This window comes from Papio anubis, chromosome 6 (assembly GCF_008728515.1).
Source record: "Papio anubis isolate 15944 chromosome 6, Panubis1.0, whole genome shotgun sequence".
NCBI classification, from domain to species: domain Eukaryota; kingdom Metazoa; phylum Chordata; class Mammalia; order Primates; family Cercopithecidae; genus Papio; species Papio anubis.
In genome coordinates, this window is record NC_044981.1 from 37583927 (window position 1) to 37606027 (window position 22101).

Sequence of the window (22101 nt, forward strand, 5' to 3'; positions counted from 1 at the left end):
TGGACCCTAAAAAAAACCTGGAAAACTCCTGAAAATTTTAGCCACCCCCTTCTTCCATTCTTTCTAGATTTGTGGTGAGAAGATACACACATAGTTTTCACCTTAAGAAGAGAAATACCTGCTTAGCTGGTAAAATCACCTGATCAGTGTACATTATGAACCATAAGGGCTGAGGGATAGTTGGTGCTTCCCTGCAGAGTAGGGAGGCTGAGAGGCTGGGCTGGAGCAGGCCATTAGAAGGAATCTGGAGACTATAAGGAAACAAGTCAGAGATCAATGAAAAAGGATTCTCTTTCTACAGCCCGGTCTACCTCCTAGGGAGCCACTGCTGAACAATCTGAGTCCACGAGGACTGACCTGGCAAGGCAATCACACGGCTTGCACAAACTACATGCTTTCTGTCAGCTGGTCCGGGGGGTGCGCTCTCCTCGGCTGTGCTTACAAGTTTTCCAGTGGATAGGACCAGAGCAGGAACGAAAGCTGACGAGGCACAGAGGGAGGCCAGATGTGGCATTAGAAACCTCGGCTTCTGACCCAATACTCTAGCACTGCCCAGGAGAACTCTCCCATGATGGAAATGCTCTGTATCTGTGCGGTCCCCTGTGGCTACTGAGCACTGGAAATGGAGCCAGTGACTGGAGAACTAAAATTGAATTTTATTAGTTTTAATTTTAAATTAAGCAGGCAGGCTGGGCGCGGTGGCTCACACCTACAATCCTAGCACTTTGGGAGGCCGACGTGGGTGGATCACATGAGGTCAGGAGTTCGAGACCAGCCTGACCAACATGGTGAAACCCCATCTCTACTAAAAATACAAAAATTAGCCAGGCATGGTGGCGAATGCCTATAGTCCCAGCTACTCTGGAGGCTGAGGCAGGAGAATCACTTGAACCCAGGAGATGGACATTGTGGTGAGCTGAGATCATACCATTGCAGTCCAGCCTGGACAACGAGAGCAAAACTCTGTCTCAAAAAAGAAAAGAAAAAATGTAATTAAGCAGGCAGCCTGGGCATGGTGGCTCAGGCCTGTAATCCCAGCACTTTGGGAGGCTGAGGTACGCAGATCACTTGAAGTCAGGAGTTCAAGACCAGCCTAGCCAACATGGTGAAACTCCGTCCCTACAAAACATACAAAAATTAGCCGGGTGTGGTGGTGCATGCCTGTAATCCCAGCTACTCAGGAGGCTTGAGGCAGGAGAATGGCTTGAACCCAGGAAGCGGAGGTAGCAGTGAGCCAAGATGGCAACACTGCACTCCAGCGTGGGTGAGAGAGATTCTGTCTCAAAAAATATATAAGTAAGCAGGCATAATGATTAGTAATATCAAGTCAAAAAGGTAAAATTGTATAGCGGCATGTGGGTAATGACTACCATACTAGTACCAAGATTGTATCAAGCACATCCTACCTGCAGCCTCCTTTGGCAGAGCCTGCCTCCCCGGGACCCTCAGGATGACCCATGTCATGGGCCACTGTCCATAGCACGTTCCTGACTTTGGATTACACACAGTCCTGTGCTGTTTCAAGTCTTGCCTGTGCTTGTGTTTTCCGTTCATCTGAAGGACAGGGCAAGTCTTGGGCCCCCATGGGACTGGGTGGAGCTGAGAGCACACTGGGTCCAAGGCTGCACTCGTCCATGGGCCTCTGCAGGACTCCCCTCCCAGACCACACCACCTTTGTGTGGGACACGGATCAACACTGGGAACAGCCGGATGGGTGTTTCTGGCCCTGCCACACTCTCTTCTCGGTGACTCTCTGTCCTGGTATCCTATCTCCAACTTGGTCTGCAGACCAAAGGCTCACCTAGTTTCTCTTGTCCTTCTCCTCAAAGCATTCCACAGCACTGCTGTGCAGGAAGCTAGCAGTCTGCTATCTAAATTTAAAGACTCAAAAGACAAGAACGAACTAGGCTTGAAAGACATGAATGAACTAGGACCAGAGCATCTCCCAGTCAGGTGTTCACTACAGTCCCCAGGAACCAATCCAGGTTGGTATCCTTGCGGGGGGATTGGTTCCAAGACCCCCTGTGGACACCCATATCTGCAGTGCTCAAGTCCCACAGTCAGTCCTTTGGAGCTCACAGATACGAAGGGTCAGCTATACACTTTTAGTGATTATAGAAGTGATACTGGTTTTCAGAGTATGTTCTGCTAAAACCAGAGGTTTGTATACCTCATACATTAAAAATAACCAGTGTGGAAGTGGCTAATGGTACAAGCATATATTTTATCCCTTAAAAAATTGAGTTATTTGTTATAAAAGCAACACGAGCACATTACAGAAAATGTGAGAGGCAGAGAAAGAAAAAGTCATCAATAATCCTGTCTCCCCAGCTCAGCCCTGCCTGGCTTCTGTTTTTAAATTGAGTTTCTATGACTCAATACTAACGGAGAGAACCACACGCTTTAACTTGCATCTCCCTGCTTTCCGCACCCCCTCATCTCGCTTTTGTATAACTTGAAGTCTGGTTCATGCCTCAGGCCCACTTTGAGAAACACCAAATGGAAGCACCAGGTCCCTATTCCAGCCTGTCAAAGGGTCTCCCATGCCACAGGCCAGAGCCCACCAATTCAGGAAGCACCGATTAAATTGTGTGCAGAGCAGTGGGGAAGAGGAGTGTAAGAGTGTGTATACACAGGTGGGAAGCTGGCCTCAGGCAGCTTAGAGTCTAGGGAAAATTTTAAGATGTATACATAGGCCGGGTGTGGTGGCTCATGCCTATAATCCCAGCACTTTGGGAGGCTGAGGTGGGCAGATCACGAGGTCAGAAGTTCCAGACCAGTCTGGACAACATAGTGAAACCCTGTTTCTACTAAAAATACAAAAAAATTAGCCAGGTGTGGCGGTGTGCGCCTGTAATCCCAGCTACTCGGGAGGCTGAGGCAGGAGAATCATGTGAACCCAGGAGGTGGAGGTTGCAGTGAGCTGAGATCGTACCACTGCACTCCAGCCTGGGTGACAGTGAGAGACTCTGTCTCAAAAAAAATAAAGATGTGTACACAATAACCCCAACACTGGGTAGGTGGAGATAGAGGGTTTGACCACATGCAGCAGCTTTCAGTCTCAGAGCATTCCAAAAAGAGAGGCTGTGCCAAAACTCAGTTCTGTGAACTCTGAATTTCCAGTGTGGTTGGTGGTGACAGGAACTTTCTAGAACAGGACCCAAAAGTACCTGCCTCGGCTGTGGGAGCCTGCCCTGGGTTTAGACAGACATACTCCCAGAGCAATGCTGACACACGCTTTCACCAGGCAACCTATTGACCTGTCTAAACAGAGCAGAGTGTGACCAGCTAGGAGGGCACTGCATGGATGATGGGCAGAGGGGTATGGTCAGCACAGCTAGGAGGGCACTGCATGGATGATGGGCAGAGGGGTATGGTTAGCACCCAGCACATCTGTTGGCTTGGGGGAGAATCTGGCCCGGCAGGACGCCCACTGCAGGGGCTAGTGACAGTTTTCCAGATTGTTTCCCAGGAGGTGGGCCCGGCTGAAGGGCAGAGGGGGGCTCTGTCGGTGCTGCCTCTGGGTTTGGGGGCTGTTGGGAGAGAGGCCAAATGAGAGAGAGAAACACGGCTTCATGGTTCAGGACATTCATTAATAATTACCCTCATGCTTGGTGCTAGGTTTTGGATCCAATCAGGTACAAACCCAGGGCTTGCAGGGAGGGAGGGAGGGGAGAGAAGGGTGGAGACCAGGCAACAGCCCCCGTGCAATGTCCTCTGACCCGGGGCAGAGGAGCCTAGAGGGTAATGGAGCTAGAAAGGAGGTAACCCCCACGCCAGGGTCAGGGGAGCCACCTAAACAGCCCAAGCCTAGAGGAACTTTTCTACCTTGAAGCACACGGGCCCTCACAATATGCCCCACCCCAACTCAATCCATAATATGCATTGCATGGTGACCTGCTCCCACCACGGTATGGCCCCACCAACCTCAAACGCAGAAATGATGTCCAGTAATTCATTCCCACAACCTTAATCCAGCAATGGGCATACAGCTGGCACTTACTAAGTGTTTTTGGCCTTATTGAACACGTGCTCAGCTCAGAGAGGTGCAGTGACCTGGACTAAACACACAGCAAATCAGCAGAGCTGGCCCAGGACTCAGCTGTCTTCTAGTCCCCCAACTGTGGGTGAGTGCAACTCTCTGGGCCATGCATTTGGGTGGATTGCAGGGCTGAGGCTAGAGTCTGGGAGATGGGGGAGGTGGGGTGTTGAAAAGCTGTTAATCAGGACACCCTCCCTTTTCCTGCTAGGCCGGGGGGTGCTGACAAGACACTACTGCCTCGGCTCGCCCCGCTTCGCCCACTCAGCACTTATCCCCTTGGCGAGAGGCAGCCCTTCCACTCGCTGCTCCGAAGGGGGCAGGGATGCTGAGAAGAGAAGGGCACCCTTCCAAAGCTAACACTGTCAGGATGCATTCCACTGCCCGGGAGGTGAGAATTTTATTTGAACAGGAGTGATAGTGAAGGTAGGGGATGGACGTCTTTCTCCTCCAGAGAGTCTGTGAATAGGTGCCTACCTCCCTCCTGCACCGGGGGCATGAGAGGAGCAGGAACCTTGCATTAGACACAAAGGGTACCCAAGCCAAAGTAAACATCCATAAAGGGCCCCGCCCTGAGGTCCTTGGCATGCTACAGAATAACCTGTTCCAAACCATGTGGGCAAGACTAAAGCAATACCCTCCCAAGGTGCAGACCAGAGTCCAGCTAGAGGTTAACCCTAGGAAACAAAGCGGGTGGATGTGACACAGCACGGGTTTAGCTGACTGGGAGGTCAGACAGAAACACAGCGAAGAGGCAATTAGATCTCCACTACCTGATTCTTCCTTGGGGGTTTTAGTCTCAGGGTCCCCTGACCACAGACCTGTCAAGCAGTAGGGGTTAGAAGCACTCAACAAAAGTCAGGGGCCTATTAGGGCTGTCAGGATAGGTGTGGGGGAGGGGCTGGGGATTGAGTTAACAGTCCCACCTCTGAGCTGTGGCACCCACTTATGTAGCCAAAATGTCAAACAAAACTATATATGGGGCTGGGCGTGGTGCCTCGCGCCTGTAATCCCAGCACCTTGGGAGGCCAAGGCGGCCAGATCACCTGAGGTCAGGAGTTGGAGACCGGCCTGGCCAACATGGCGAAACTGTGTCTCCACTAAAAATACAAAAAAAAAATTGCCAGACGTGGTGGTGCGCACCTGTAATCCCAGCTACTCAGGAGGCTGAGCCTGGAGAATCACTTGAACCTGGGAGGTGGAGGTTGCAGTGAGCTGAGATCGTACCACTGCACCCCAGCCTGGGTGACAGAGTGAGACTCCACCTCAAAACAAAATGTAACAAAAAAACTATATATGGTCGATGTGGTCAGGAAACAGCAGTACTTTGGGGTCAGAACCCAGAAGACTGAAGAGTGCAGAGCCGGGCAGCAAAGGGGCCAGCTAACACATGCACGGGGCACCTCCTGGGTGCTGAGAGTGAGGTGTCTGTGGAAAACCCAGTCTCAAGGAGTAGCTTGTAGCCTAGCAAGATTCGAAAGACTGGCAGCAATTTAGGACACGACAGCCTCTACGTGAGGCAACTGCAAAGCTCTGGCTCTGGACTCAGAGGGCCTGGGTTCAAGCCACTAACTAGCTATGTGACCTCGACTAAGTTACCCTCTGCCTCGGTTGCCTTGCAAAATTAGGTTCCCCACAGTGCCTGTCACTTAGCGTTGTTGGGAAATCGAGACAAGGTAGGCCACGGCAGCTGCCATTATGGCTGACATGCGGGGCTGGTGTGACTCTCCTTGCTACCACCTCCCAAAGTCCTTTCTGTCATCAGTGGATATGAACGTCAAGTTCTTTGTAAAAGTTGAAACTCACTGCCAGGTGCAGTGGCTCACGCCTGTAATCCCAGCACTTTGGGAGGCCAAGGTATGCAGATCACCTGAGGTTGGGAGTTCGAGACCAGCCTGACCAACATGGAGAAACCCTGTCTCTACTAAAAATACAAAATTAGCTGGGTGTGGTGGTGCATGCCTGTAATCCCAGCTACTCCTTGGGAGGCTGAGGCGGGAGAATCTCTTAAACCCGGGAGGCGGAGATTGCAGTGAGCCTACCATTGTACTCTAGCCTGGGCAACAAGAGCAAAACTCCATCTCAAAAAACAAACAAACACTGCCGGGCGCGGTGGCTCAAGCCTGTAATCCCAGCACTTTGGGAGGCCGAGACGGGCGGATCACGAGGTCAGGAGATCGAGACCATCCTGGCTAACATGGTGAAACCCCGTCTCTACTAAAAAATACAAAAAACTAGCTGGGCGCGGTGACGGGCGCCTGTAGTCCCAGCTACTCGGGAGGCTGAGGCAGGAGAATGGTGTGAACCCGGGAGGCGGAGCTTGCAGTGAGCTGAGATCCGGCCACTGCACTCCAGCCTGGGCAGCAGAGTGAGACTCCGTCTCAAACAAACAAACAAACAAACAAACAAAAACACTATTCGTGTGCAGGGGTGTAAAATGAATCTCCTCCGTTGGAAGCTGGCCCCTGGAGTTTCCTGTCTGTAGTGTGGCTGACTGGGATCAACGGCAGGGGTCCAGAAAGAGGCAGGAACACACAAGCTGGAGAGTCCAAATCACTCAGGGCCACAGCCAGGGCTTTGGTTTAGTCTAAGAACTAAAGAGGAGATGCTGGAGGGTCTTCTGAGTTTTGAGATCACGATCTCACTATCAGGATCCCTGACTGCTGGGGCAGTGATCTGATGGGAACCCTACTAGGAGATGTGGCAATCACCTTTCTTTGGGGCACAGCTTCCAAGAAGCCTTCCCTAATTGCCCCACTTAGCTCTAATTGCTCCTTTATTGTACTTCCCCCACCCCTGGTGAGCAGAGTAACCTTGGGCAAGTTACATAACCTCCCAAGGTCTGGGCCTTGACTCAGGAGGCTGGAGGCCAGTTAAATAACCACTAAGCTCCCTCGGCCTCACATTTTATGACTTGCTGCCACGACTGGTGCCCAGAGCATGAGCCACCCCCTGCCAACCTCCAAGACAGGCTGGAGAAACCAGCCAACAGCTCCTTAGGTGCAGACGCAGGAGGAGCAAAGTCCAGGGCTGGAGAGACTCCCTGGGGAGCAGGCAGGCATCAGATCCTTTCTGCCTGAGGCCCTGGCTGGCCCAGAAAAACATCCTCCTTTCCCAGCCTGGGGTTCAACACAATTTCAACTTTTGCCTCTTATCTGGGAAACTAGTGGGAGGGGAAGCTGCTGCTCAAGATCACAGGAAGGGGCGTGTTGGAGCAGGTTAGGAAATCAGGTAGGCCAGTTTAGTGTAAGTAGAAGTAGTCTGCACCCCAAAATACCATCAAGAGCTTTTTCAACTTAAAGGCCTTTTTTTTTTGAGACGGAGTCTAGCTCTGTCACCCAGGCTAGAGTGCAGTGGCGTAATTTCGGCTCACTGCCACCTCCGCCTCCCAGGTTCAAGCGATTCTCCTGCCTCAGTCTCCTGAGTAGCTGGGAGTTCAGGTGCCCACCACCACGTCCAGCTCATTTTTGTATTTTTAGTAGAGACAGGGTTTCACTGTGTTGGCCAGGCTGGTCTTGAACTCCTGACCTCCTGATCCACCCACTCAGGCCTCCCAAAGTGCTGGGATTACAAGCGTGAGTCACTGTGCCCAGCCTAAAGGCCATTTTAAAAGGGATTAGAAATAAAGTAAGAATGGCCCAGGGATGAAAGGCCTGGATCTGGGTAGGCTGTGCTGTTAGAGTAAGCTGAACTTGGTTCTAGACATTGTTCTGCCCCCAGCTAATCCTCACCAGGCCTTGGTGTCCCCATCCAGCAAAGGGGATGGCATCCATTTGGCTGCCAGACCTCCCAGAGTCAGGCCCACAAAGTCATAGAAGGAAGGTCTCAGAAGAATGGGTCCGCAGAGACCCGTGGTAAGGGCAGGTTGGGGTGCACATGAGCACAGTCTGTGTAGCTGCAGGCGTCTTAGAGGACTGGGTGGTGTACCTGGTGCTGCTGGCAACACCCCGCAAATACTTTGCTCCTTCCCCCTGGAGTGGTGCAGGCTCCAGTCATGCCAAAGGTGCCCCCAGCTAGGGAGCTGCCCTTCTCCACGGCAAACGCTGTGGGCCTCCCCGCCAACTCCGCTTCTCAGAAGCCTCTGAAGATCAAAGAAGTCTCCACAAGGAAGGGGCCAGGAGGCGGTTTTTCTCCCACCCCAGCTCATCCACTTGCCCTCCTGGTTTCCACAGAGAGGCAGGGACCAGGGCTCATTCTCTTGGAGCATTCCTTCAACAGGTCTGGGTACACAGTATGTGCTTAGTAAAAGATCTGCTGAATGAGCAACTGGATGGTTTGCTCTGTCTCAAGTTCCTTGAAAGCAAAAACCATGGCTCCCCTCCAGCACCAAGGGCAGACCTGCTCAATATGCTCTTGCTGACCTCTGCTGCCTGGGCCTTATTTCACAGGGGAAAGGAATTTGGGAAAAGTTGATGGAACAAGGGATGGGGGTAGGGGAAGAAGAAGAGGGGGCTCCTGGTGATAAACAGACTCAGGCAGGGAAAGCAGTTTATTCTGTAAAGTCCCTCCATCAAAGGGGAGAGGATAATAATAAGCTGGTCTTGAAGGCTGCCTCCAGCTGGAAGCTGCACTGAGTGAGTCTTACAGGCATTTCCTCTTGCAAGGTGGGTATAATTAGTTCCATTTTCAGATGATGCAATGGGCTCAAGGCCTCACACTTTGTAAAGGCAGAGAGGTGGTATTAAATCCCAGGTGTGACTTGAATGCTGGTCCTTAACCAGGTTCCACTCCAGCCTGGGCAACAGAGTGAGACTCTGTTTCAAAAAATAATAATAAAAATAAAATAATGGCACCCCTACTCCTTCCACGACTTAGAGCCTGTGAGACCAAGGACCAGAGTCCGGGTCTGGGGCACCTGGCTTCATTCACTCTGCTGTGACCTTGCAGGAGGCTTGGCTACACTGACTAGACTTCCAACCAAAAGGGACACACAGCTTTTGGCATCCCCCTGAGCTGAGCACAGTGCCGGACAGACGGACACAACAAACGGAGCAGGACTGAAATCCACACACTCACTGAGCATCCTGAGAGCCAGGCGTGGCAACACAGGCCCAGGGCCGGGAAGACATGGCCACTGCCCACGAAGGTTGCAAACGGTCTAGCTGGACCTAACAAGCACTCTAAGCCTTTTTGAATGAATGGATGAGTCCAGAGAGGGAAAATCTGGCCAGGGGCACACAGCATAAACCAGTTTACAGGTAAAAGTAGAACCCAGGTTAGAATCAGTTTTTTCCTACACAGTAGGTCAGATGAGGGTTCCTTATCCCTAGCCCCAAGCACGGAAGCACTCGGACAAATGGAAGGGGGCTCTGCTGTGTCCTCCCCACCCAATGTGGCCAACAAGGCCCCTGGCAGCCCTATAGGACTGGAGACTACACCACTGAGCAAAGCAGGTCCTGCTACCAGCTGCCCTGCACAGCTTCTCTCCCAGACTCAGGGGGCCAGCATCCCCGCTCACAGGAGGGGCCCAGCGAAGCAGCTGCAGCCAGATTACAGTGGGGCACGGGAGGTGACAACAGTCATAAGTACACATCCCTGCCTAAATATTTCAGCAGGAAACCCAAATATTTAGATGGAGGAGAGGAAAAAGAATGCACATTTCAAAGCCAATCGAAGATGAGAGGGGAGGCGGGTAGTATCTGCCCCGAGTGAGGGCCCAGCTCTGATCCCAGACCCTGGGTAACCATCAGCCAGGGAGAACACCCGTGAGACCATCTGGTCCCAGGAATTCTCCAGAATAGTTTTAACCAAGGCCTGGGACAAGCCAGGACTGAGCAGAGCCCTGCTAGAACAGAGAAAGAAGGAAACTATCCCTATTTTTAGGTGTTGACCATCAACAGTTTTAGGTGGTTAATTTGCAGGAAATAGAAAACAGTGGGTGACTGACTCCACTAGGAGAAACTTGATGGGTTTTATCATCTTCCCTTGTCCCCATCCCCAGATTAGGAGCTCACTGCATGGTGGGTCCTGCAGGGTGGTGTCAGGGACAGAGTACACAGAGGAACTGGGTACAGGAACAGCAGCTAATACGTAGCCGGTCACCTGTTACCTGTGCCAAACATGTTAACATAGATTCTATGGGCATGAGGGACATACTGTACTATTACCCCATTTCGCAGATGAGATGACTTGCTCAATGAGGTCATACAGCTCAGTATCCTGAACTCTTAGCGCCATGCACCCTGAGACTCTGAGGACACCACATATGCCCTGTACTTTCTTGCATCTATGCTTTGCTCCCTGCTTTTCCCACCTTCAAGGTAGCCTCACACAGAAGAGAATAGTTCATAGTGTGAGCTCTGGGTTCAAAACCTCGTCCTTCCACTTCCTAGCTATGCAGCCTCAGACAAGTTATTCAACCTCTATGGTCCATTCTGTTGCTTCTACTGTGAGGTCGAGCTGATCATGGCACCTACTGCAAAGGGTGGCTGCCATGATACAATGAGATGATGCACATCGGTGGCTCCCACAGCCTGGGGCCATGTAAGTGCTTGTAACTATTGGTTGCCCAAGCCTGTCGCTCCCAGCCCCTGGCTCCACCTCCACTTACGGACAAGATCGAAGGCTCGGAGTCAACAAGGGGGATTGAATCTCAGTCCTCTACCCAGCAGTGTAGACCTAGGCAAGTCACCTGGCCTCTGGTTTCCTGTCCAATGGGAATAGCAATACCTAGCCCACAGAACTGGTTCAAGGAGACACCTGGTAGGCACTCCACAGAATGCTCACAGGGCTACTGCCCATGCCACTCACCCTTCAAGCCTGCCTTCTTCTAAGTGCAGGAGTAAAAATTCATCTCTTGCCCTGGTGCACACCTGGAGCCCCCAGGTGCACTTACCAACATCAATCTGGTAACAGCTCCTTACTATTCTTCCTCCAGGTTAGGGGCCCCCTGAGGGCAGGGGCTGTGTTTTGTTTGGAGCCAGGTCTTCCACAGGCCAAGGAGTTTGGCTACAGGCCTCACAAAACAGAAAATGAATCCCCCCAGCCCCTTCAACCTTTGCCCATCTCTCCAGCCTCTTCCATCTACAACCCACCACTGAGCACTCCGGACTGTTATTTCCTCTCATTTTACCACTGCAGCCCAATTATCTTTCCTCAGCTGCACCGAGCTCCAGAGGGTTAACGACTCTCCAATATCTGAGGCTTCACCAAGCGCAGAAAGGATAGCCAGTAGGCAGGGCCCCTTCTGTGTTTCCAACTCCACTGCATCCAGGTCTCTGAGGTCCAGAGATTGGGATAACGGCTCACCAGAAACCTAGAGGCCTTAGGCAGCTGAACAGAGCTACAGCTGGAGCACACCACCCCCACTTCTACATAAAGGGACAGCGAAGATGCAATCTGGGAAGGTCACCAAACGGGAGAGGGAATGTCTTTGGCTGGGCCAGGGACCCAGACCTGGACCTCCCAGTGGGGCTCAAACTAGAGTGTGAAGGTCAGTGGGTTTTTCTGGGGGCTGCAGGCTCTACGGGCTTTCTGGGAAAACCCACACTACATCACATCAGCAGGAGAGAGGAAGGAGGGGGTGTCCTTATCAGAACACCCACAGAGTGAAGGCATCAGCCCACAGAAAAGTCGTTAGAGTAGAATGTTCCACTTCTTTTATGCTGTAAATGGCTGTGGAGGAAACTTTCTGAAATGTTGTTCCCTCCCCTACTTGAAAAATGCAAAACTTTGATGGAGTTCAAATTCCTTGGCAACACAGAAGAGCTTAGTCATGTGACTCTCACCTCCCTGGCCTGTGGCTACAGCCCGGTGGGTCCATCCTGCAGAACACCTCCTCAAGGGCTATGGGCAAGAGACAGCCACCATCCCCATCCCGTTTCCAGTTCTTTAGAAGTTTGGTTGATACACACCCAGAAGTAGGATCACTGCATCACTCAGTAGTTTTATTTTTAATTGAGGAAACTCCATACTATTTTTCACAGTGGTTGTACCACTGTGCAAAGCAAAAGAAAGACTACATGACTCCACTTAGGAGACATCTAAAGTAGTTAAGTTCACAGAAACAGAAAGTAGAATGGTGGTTACCAGGGGCTGGGTAGAGAGGGGGAAGAAGAATTGTTGTTGAAGGGGGTATAATTTCAGTGTTGCAAAATGAAAAAGTTCTGGAGATCTGTTTCATAACTGTAAATTTACTTAATACTGCTGAGCTGGGCTTTTAACCGTGGCTAACATGGTAAATTATACGTTTCTGTGTTTTTTGCATTTAAAAAATTCAGTTGACATTCTATTCTAGGAAGATCTTCCTGATTCTTTGTAATACCAATGAGATGCCCACAACACCTGTGCAGACACTGCTCCATTGCAGCATAGGAATATCTGAGCGTAGCAGAAATGGCAGCTAACACTTAGCATTTACGACGTGCCACAGACTACTCTAAGCAAACTACGGTGTGGCTTCAGAGGCCACTCCCACAACCATCAGGCATACTGCTTGGATGGTGATTCCTTCAGCAACACCACCAAGGCCCTGCAGTGGCAGCTGGAGAAAGATCCCTAACGAGGGCAGCACATCCTGTCTCCATGTACAGCCATCCTTGGGAAGAACGGAACAGGCAAGGGTTCTTCTGCATTATTCCAGAGGTCCCTGGGGACTCAACGAAATTTCAAAGAGATTTGCTTCCATCTTCTCCAATCCCTAAAAGGAATATTGGAAGGAGGCAAACCTATTTCGTGTGCTTTCCTATGGTCTCCTACCTCACTTCTCTGTACCACCCCAGTTCTGGCCAACTGGTTCTTGCAGCACCATGCAAATACAGCATCCCAATTTGGACAAAGACTGTCTTGGAGGCTCCACTCAGGGGTCTGGCTCCTCTGCTCCCCAAAACTTTGCACTTCTCTCCCTCTTCCCACCACCACCAACCACACACACAGTTCAGAGGCTGAGCCCAATCTGCCAGCAAACAGCCAAGTTCAAGATAAAAGCCTTTGGCCCGAGGTCAGGGCCAGTCAAGCACAACATCCAAAACCGGGGGATTGTGTTTCTTTTAAACGCCAGACTATAAATAGGGCAAAACCCCAGGAAAATATTTAAAAGCAACAATCATCACCTCCTTTGCATCCCCCACCCCCACTGGAAACTTTCAACACTTGCTAATTTCTGCCCTCCATCATTCTCTACTACTGTGCCATCTGTAATCATCCTAAGGGTTCTAGTAAAACTCTCAAAGCAATTTAATAAACATTCACTTTCACTGTTAAAAAACTCTGACCAGAGCAGTTAACTAAGGCAGACTAAGGCTTTTTTTTTGGCTGTCCTCAACTTTCGAGTGGAACATAAATAAGAAACAAGCCATTAGGAAGGGACCTCTTCCATTTCCTCTCAAAAAACCAGCTTATCCACTTTCCACTTCTGCAGTTCTAGCCAGTAAGAACTCAAGCTCGGACCCAAGGATGTGGAGGCCTCCAAGATCCTCTCTAACCAAAAGAGCTATTGTGTTCCCTTTACTTACAAAGGCAGTGAAGTGGACCAGTGCATTTTACAATTTCCAACAAGGCTTGAGACAAAGAGGGTGTTCATAGTAACCCTCAGCTTTCCAAAAAATTCAGCATACCCCATTCTAAATATTTCGGTCACATGTAATTTTGTCATATATTCCATGTTTTTATTTTTCAAATCTGGGGAGCAGGATTGGTGTTAAAAGAGTGTCAGAACCTCAAAATTGGAACTAGCCTTACTACTTTGGACTGGAGTGTGTATAGACCAGTCCAAAGGGTTCAGAAAATGAAAGGAGGTACATGTGGAAAACCTTAGAACACAAGAAAGCACTTTGGAGCTTAGGAAGGAAGGAGGCCAGTAGGATCCAAGAGGCTTCCGGGAACAGGTCAGCTATATGAGCAGTCAAGCGAAACCTGGACTTTGGTCTGGGATGCTAGACAGAGGGCAGGACCTAGGGCAACCCTACTCCACCCCCAGGAGACAAGGGACTCTCTAGAGCCACAGCAAGAAGCCCACAGTCTGCCTTCCCCAGGCTAGGAGAAAGGGCCAGTCTCCGTCTTCTGTCAGGAGTCTCTTCTCCCTTCCTTTCCCAGTTAGGTTTTTTTTTTTTCTTCTTTCTTTCTTTTTTGAGACAAGGTCTTGCTCTGTCGCCCAGGCTGGAGTGCAGTGGTGCAAGCCAGGCTAACTGCAGCTTTGACCTCCCAGGTTCCTAGCTGCTCTTTCTAATCCAAGACCCCACTCTGGCTTGAGATCATCTCCTGAGAGCCCTCCCTAACCCCTCAGGCTGGACCAGCCCCTCGGTAAGTGACCTCCTGAAAACCTCTGCCGTAGCCCACACCCACAGTCTTGTTCCCAGTGGGTTTATGTATCCTTTTGTCCAGCAGCTCCGAGCCCAGCCTAATTCTTTGTATTCTGAGAGTCTTGCCCAGTGTCTGGCACATGGTGGATGCTTAATAAATGCTTGCTAATTTCCATGTACTTTGAAACATGAAACTTAGATTTGAAACCTGACTCTGCTCTATGTGATCCCAGACAAGTTACATCACCTTTTCCCCTAATTTTCCTCATTTATGGGGTGGTCTTCAAGATTAAATTAAAATAAGAATGTATATAAAATGCTTATTCAAAGTGGTCTGGCGCATGGTGGCTCTCAAATCCTTCCTGTTTCTGATCACTGCCCACCAGAGGCAGAAGGCTGAGAAGGGCTGTCACTCCTCCCCTTCAGTCCCACCCCCACTGTTTTTCGGTGGGGTGGGGGTTGGGGGCTTCTGAAATGAGAAGTGCAGAGGGGTGGACTGATACATTACTTCAGTAACAGAGGCCGGGTCAGCCAGGCAACAACACAGGAGACGCCTGTATGCCATTCCCTGTGCTAGGGGAAATAGAAAATAGAATTTTCCAGCAGATCAGCGTCCAGCTGAACCAATTTCCTAAGCTCAGTCACAGAGCAACAATCTTCACAGGCCCAAGAGGGAGGTGCAAGCTCCTGGGGCAGACTGCCTGGTCATTCCCCCTCCCCGTCCCGCCCCACGGGCTGTGCCTCCTGTGGTGTCCCTGTGGCCACTCTATCTTCTCTGGGCTTCAGCTTGCTTACTTGAATACATACTGTAAAGAGTACCTGAAATAAGGCAGGTAGGTAAAGCTGCCTTCCTCAATAAATGCTAGGGTCAGGAGACCTGTTCACTTTTTATAGACATCTTGCCTAATGTTTCTACTTTATTGGAGCCTCACCAAACACTCATTTTGCAGATGAGGAAAGGAAGGCAAAGTTAAGTTACATGGCTTGATGGGTAAATGGCCAAGCCAGATAGCAAAACCAGCCTGTGCCCTCTCTCATAAAATGAGGATAACAGCACCCACAATGCCCAACACAGAGTAGGTTTGCTGTAAATGTTAACTTCCCTTGTGAGAGTTTCTGCAATTTAGGAAGAGGTTTGGAGAATGAGTCACCAAAGATCTTGCTTGAGAGCAGGGGTTCGAGATGGTTCTGAAGGCAGGAAAGAGGATGATCACGTGGCCCCAGGCTGGCGGGTCACTGAGCACTTGAAAGTCAGTCTGCACCTCACTTCAACCACAGCGGAGGGAAGGAAGAACCTGACATTCGGCGGGTATTTCTAAAGAAAGGTGACTTAACTCCCTTTCTCACACATTTGAAAGAGCACACACAACTTCCAGGGTAAGAGAAATCCCAACCCAGACTGCACCCCATCTCTTCCAACAATCTTTGTCCTACCCCAGGAATTCCTAGCTAGGGGCTCCTTCATGATTCCAAGGTGATTCAGAACCAGCTAAAACACAGAGCCTCAGGTGGAAAATGCCCAAGCAGCCAGATGGGAAAGAAGATTTTTGAGTTTTCCTTTTTCCTCAAACCAATATCCTGAGGCCTGAGGCAGTACCCCAAGTCACAAGAAAGCAGAGCAAGGCAGATTTCTGCAGATTAAAACTGATGCCAGCAAATGCTTCCACTTGTCCATTTTCATTTCTTGGGTTTTTCCTATGATGGGAGGGGACTCACCCAGTTGGGGTTGGTTTGGGAGTTTTTTTGGCCGGGGTTGAGGACAGGGCTGTCCTTGTTCAAGAACTAATCTATAATCATCTCCAAAGCAGACTGGCTTGATGCCGAAATCCTTTTTCTAAAAATTACCTGCCCATTACTTTTTTTTGGGGGGGGGGAGGTAAATGTTGACAGATTTAACAGGATCGCTAAATAAGAGGCATTTTGTTTGTTCAAATACCTTAAGAAGCCATCTAGCCTCCAAAACTATGACCACCAGCTGCACCCGGCTGCCTAACCCCTGGACCCACCCCACCACCACCCGGCCCCCGCCTTTCCCTTCTCCTTGTGTTTTGAAGTTTATTTTCCCACATTTAGCCTTGAATTCTTTCCTTCCTTCCCCTGCAGTGCTGGAGCAACAGCTTAGAGGGAAACACTTCGAGGGCAGCTCCAGGCTTTATCATCCTTGCCTGCCCTCTTCCCCCTCTAAACAAAGCCCTGTAACAAACTAAACAAAAACTTGTTCTCTAGAGGAATTGTTTCCTCAAGGGAAATCATAAAGTGACCCCCTCCCCATAACACCCCCCCCAGGGTAGATGCCCCTCAGAAGGAAGCCGTGTAGACTCTTCATGCCAGGACTCCTGCCGCTAGGAGGTAAACCAACCAACCACCTGCTTTAGCTTATCCTCCCCACCATCACCTCCCAACTGCCTCTACCCGGGAAACTGCTACAGGGCAAGAGATTCTCCACTAAAACCCAACACTAAGCCTACTGGACTAAACCTCCCCTTCCACGGGACCCCTCAGAGGACAAGTCTCCCCACACACTGCTGCCAGCAAACACCTATATGCTCATCTGTATGATGCCCATCGATCTGGGGACAAGGTTTTGATGTTTTCCAAATGCTTCCAACCTAAAAGTGCACGGCAGAAATAAGGAATGAGGAGGATGGGCTCATTCCTATTTCTCACATGGGGAAACAGAGGCTGGAAAATGAGCGACAATTAGATAGGCATAAAGTATTGGGGTGCCGCTGTAGACTAAACGTTGCTCATCAGACCTCCTTTCTGGCATCTTTCACCCTGAGAGCAATAGAACACCTTGGACAATCTACCCCACTCCCCACCTGCTGCAATCTAGAACTTTCACCCAGGTCCTGGTCATTCCCTGCACCCGGAGAGCAGGCCAAGAAGAGTTGGTGGATGAAGCTGAGCCCTCGAGAAACTGGGGTAGAGGGCCTCGGTCCCCAAATTGGCCCCAAAGTCTCAGCCAGGATAGGCAGCCCTTTTATCCTAAGTGAGGTCAATGTCACCCATTGGGCTGTGCACCAGAAGATAAGCGGTTCCCAATGCCAGCACGGAGGGAAGTCCCCCACCCACCCCAATTCCGCACACTCTCTCCTCCCCACTCTCAAAGGGACTACCCGGGTATTATTCGTTTGTGCAACCTGCTACTTTCACAAAGTTTTACTTCAAGCCCTTGAAGGATGTCTCCGCGAGATAAGCCTTCCCGGAAGCCTGAGCGCGTCCCCAGCATTCCAGGCACCACCCCTCATCCCGTGGATTCGGGCCCCACAGAGCCCCCAGCTCCTCTCCGGAACCCTGCTGGGGGCGGGAAGACTTTGCCCAGGCTCAGGCTGGGGGACCCTCCCGCCGCTCTGCCGGGTTCACGTTTCTTAAGAAAAGCCTAGCAGGCTTGGCACTGGCCCTGGAGCGGGGAGGTGAAGACACGAGGGGATGGCACCAGGCTTGACTCCCAGACTCCGGGAGCGTCTCCAGGGAAAGATAAACGCCTTTATCCGCCCCACAGCCTCTTTCCAAGGAGGGAGGTACCGTCACACCCATACTGAAACACTATGGAGCCCAGTTCACCCGGGAATCAACTCCAATTTATCTCCGGCCAAACTAAGTTCCAAAGAGTCTCCGCGCTTGGGGGACCCCCATGTCCCTCGGGTGAACGACGGATCCTTGAAGCCTGATCCATGATGAGACATGCTCTCTCATCACCCCCTGGACCTTCCACAGGGACTGAGGGTCACCCAAAGCTGTGAAGGGGTCTTCCTTTCAGCGCCCCCTAAAGTTCAAGCCAGCTTCAGATGTATATGGGGGTACAGGCGGCGACTGACCTCTAGGATCTTGTCCAGGCCCTCCTGACCCAGGCACGGGAACTCCTTGAGCAGATGCAGCTTCTGTGTGTAGTAGTTTTTCTTGGCCTCCTTCCAGTGTGGCTCCTCCAGCACTTCGAAGATCGCCGCCCCGATGGCCAGGTAGAAGATGATGGCCGAGGTAAGCAGAGGGCCCCGGTCCACCATGGCTCCCCAGCAGCCGCCTCCTAGAGAAAGCCTCTCCTAGCCCCAGCTGCTCCCAGTCCGCCCGCCCGCCAGCCTCTGAAAACAGCTGTTTGAATTTGGAGCTCCGCATGCGCAGTGCCCGGTACTCCCCCCCGCAAGCACCGCTCTCCGGACAAAGTTTCTCGGCCAAGTTGGCCAACGGAGCGCGGGGAGCTGCGTGGGGCCCCACTCACGAGGCCCGGGGTGGGCGAAAACCAGGGGGGCTGAAGGGGCGCCCTGGACCGCGGATGCGTAAGGAACGGGAGGAACACCGGACTTGACTCTGGGCAGACACGTGGATCGCTTCTCCACGCGCCGCTCCTCCGCGCTCCACTAGCTGTATGAGCCGCTCCCGCCTCCGCGCGCCTCTTTAACCAGCGCCCGGCGCGCTCTGCCCCCCTCCGGCTCCGGGCTCCGACCCGGGAGGAGCCCAGGCAGGCCCCGCCCCTTCCCCGCGCCAGCAGCCAGGCGAGCGCAGGAGCCAGCGCGAAGTGAGCGCTGGAAGAGGCTCCGCTCTCCCGGCGTTCCCGGGGTCAGCCGCCAGGGGAGGCTGCGCCGCCCGCCCAGACCTGCACGCCCCGCGGTGCCCGAGGGGTTGCGGTCTCGTGTTTGTTATTAGAGCTGGCGTGTTAACTAAAATGATTGTGACTGAGGTCAAGAGTTTATTGCTTTCGTTATTTTTATTGTAATTCTATTTTCGTTTACTGATGTTTCTTCCAAAAAAGTCTTATGCTCAGTCTCTCCGTGTCTCTCTTCCACACACTTTCCTATAAGCCTGAGGAAGGGGGTTAGAACGGGGCTGAAGAAATTGTAGGGAGTCAGAGGACATCAGGAACTAATCCAGCCACCCACTCGTGATTCCTCCGTCTCACCCCGTTCTCACCTACCCAGGTGAGAACCTTGCATCTGGAAGGAGCAGGCAGCTCAATTCGTGGCACCCCTGTGCGCCCCCCCCAATACACAGTAACTCTACGGGACACACTTGGCCTCCCTTCCCTTCCCTTCCCTTCCCCTCCCCTCCCTTCCCTTTATGTTCTTCCTAGCACTAAATTCCCTCTGCTATATTATTTAACTATTTATTGTTTACTCTGTACTGTGCTCCCTCCCCCCCCCCCCCCCCCCCCCACGGAAATGTCTGCTGGGGAGATGGAGAATCTGTCTTGTGTAATGATGTATCCACAGTGCTTGTTACATACATAGCAGACACTCAATAACCATGTGTGCAATGAAGGAGTGAATGAATTTGCTAAAAACAGGCGCCCAGGATATTTCTAACTCGCCTTGCTGCCATTCTGTGAGTTCTTGTAAACCCCAGGGAGTACTGCATCCCTTCCATGCATCATAAGCAGACCGCATTCGACCCACTTTGCGGTGAGGAAACAAACTCAGTGGGTTAGTTTGTTCAGTCTCTCAACCAGCACCAGTCAGAAGTTGGAGGGGAACCCTCCTTTCAGCGCTCTGTACCAGGGGCTAGCCCTGCCGTTCTCTGACCTCTGTAGGGGCAGGTACTGGAGTGGCCAGAGTCCCTGAGCTCTGTCCCCTGGCCAAGGCCTTCTCTTTCCAGCGAGAAGAAGGGGAATCATTTCTCACCTCCTACCCACCCTGTACCCAGGCCCCCAAGGTGTTCAAAGTGTACCCTGAACCCCAAGGTGTCAAGAGTTAAGACAGTTTTTACTTGGGGAGGGGAGTATCTGTAGCATCTCCAAATCTGGCTGGAGTGGAGGGGCTAGGGATACAGTTGGAAGCATTGATTGGATTTTGCTGATGTTTCTGTCTCTCCTTATGGCAACACGAGCATGTCCAGAGGAGAAGGCCAGAGCAGGAAGCTGGGGAGCCCCAGATTTCCTTATACTGCATCCCTGAGGCGTGCAGCGCCAGTCCCCTCAGGACCCCGGTGGCCAAGGATCACCCTGGACAAGGCCCTGGAGGCATTTCTCTGTAACAAACCCACTCCCAGCACCAGGCCTCTCACCCAACCCAATATATCCATCTTCTCTAAACCTTGCTGACCTCCTGCCTACCCTGTCCCCGAGGCCACGTCCTAAACCCCAGCTCTGCAGTGTCACTCTCCAGCCCTCAGCTGGGATGGAAAGCAAGCATGGGTTCCGGATCCCCCCTCTCTGGATGGAGTTCACCCTCTTTGTGAGAGAGTTCAGGGCTGCAGTGTGAACGCTTCAGTGAGCATGAGGTGGGGGCAGTTTGAGAGGCCACAGGCCCTGTCTTTGTTTGGAAAATTCCCTACCATTCCTCTCCCACCTCCGGTCTGTGTTCTCTTCCTAAGAAAATAAAGGGCCTCTTCCTATTTCAGTCTCACGGCCTCATGAAAACGCTGAACACTTTGAGATGAATTGATTTTTATTCGAAGCCTCTGTATGTTCTAGTTTCTTTGTCCTTCCCCTCTGTTTCTGCATTTCCTGTCCCCTTCTTCCTTCTTGCTCTCTGCGTGGTGCTGGCCCACTCCTCATCCTCTCCTTCTGTCACCCCATCCTTTACTTTCCCATATTTTTCCAAAGCTCCTTCCCCAGCTCTTCGTTCTCCCTCCTCCTGCCTCTCTCCTTTGTCTCCCTTCCAGTTGAATGTGCTTCCCCTCCCCCAACTTCCCCTCCCCTCCCCATCTCCCCGCTCCCCAGCTCCCCAGCCCCAGCCCGATAGTTGAATCAACACCTTCTGTAGATCAGGGGCTCACACCTGCTCTCTGAGCAGCAGCCAGTGGGGGCTTTTATAAAATATAAACTGTGCTGAAACTATCAAATGTTTAGACAACACGAGCCTTAAGATTGGGAAAGGGAAAAGTGGGTAAATGGGAATGAGGTGAGGTGAGATATATATTTTCCCACAGGGCTGATAAATAAATCCATTCAAATAGCATACGTATAGCTCTTAGTATTATGCTTATTGATCAGGGTTGATAATAATTTCAGAGTGTAACCTTTTGGAAGGCAGTCAGCTCTGAGGAATGTACACCAACAATAAAATTCTAAGCCCCTCCCAAGCAAGCAAATGGACCCTTCCTCTTGAACAAAGGCATTCTCAAGTAAACACAAAACACCAGTTCAGGCCATGATGGAATGGGTGGTTGGACATGGCTCCTTGTTTTTTTTGTTGTTGTTGTTTGTTTGTTTTTTGTTTTTTGTTTTTTGGGTTTTTTTTTGAGAAGGCGTCGCACTCTGTCACCCAGGCTGGAGTGCAATGGCACAATCTCAACTCCCTGCAACCTCTGTCTCCTGGGTTCAAGCGATTCTCGTGTCTCGGCCTCCCAAGTGACTGGGACTACAGGCATGAGCTAATTTTTTTGTATTTTTAGTAGAGATGGGGTTTCACCATGTTGGCCAGGCTGGTCTCAAACTCCTGACATCAACTGATCTGCCCACCTTGGCCTCCCATAGCAGTGGGATTACAGGCATGAGCCACAGTGCCCAGCTGACACGCCTCATTATACCTTCCTCCCTTTGGAATTCAGGCACAGCTGACCAGTGTTAATATTAAAACAGAGACCTTAAGGTGCAGCCTGACCAAGATGGTGAAACCCTGTCTCTACTAAAACTACAAAAATTAGCTGGGCATGGTGGCTCTCGCCTGTAATCGCAGCTACTCAGCAGGCCGAGGCACGAGAATCGCTTGAACCCAGGAGGCAGAAGTTGCAGTGAGCCGAGATGGCACCTTTGCACTCCAGCCTGGGTGATAGAGCGAGACTCCGTCTCAAAAAACCCCCCAAAAAACAGAGACCTTAAGACTGACAGAACAGACTGTTTGTAGCCATAAGATTCCAGCGTGACAGCAGGCCCTGAGAGAAATCGAA

At 51.3% G+C, this 22101-nt stretch overlaps 1 protein-coding gene across 1 annotated transcript in view; it reads right to left on the reverse strand.

Annotated features, from left to right (window-relative positions):
- Positions 1-18834, reverse strand: part of KCNK5 (potassium two pore domain channel subfamily K member 5) — a 40332-nt gene extending 21498 nt beyond the window's left edge. Inside the window, exon 1 of the mRNA XM_003897564.4 lies at positions 18099-18834. Coding sequence (XP_003897613.1) covers positions 18099-18284 — 186 coding nt within the window. The 5' untranslated portion in view covers positions 18285-18834. The remainder of the gene's footprint in view (positions 1-18098) is intronic.
- Positions 18835-22101: the final 3267 nt, after the last annotated feature.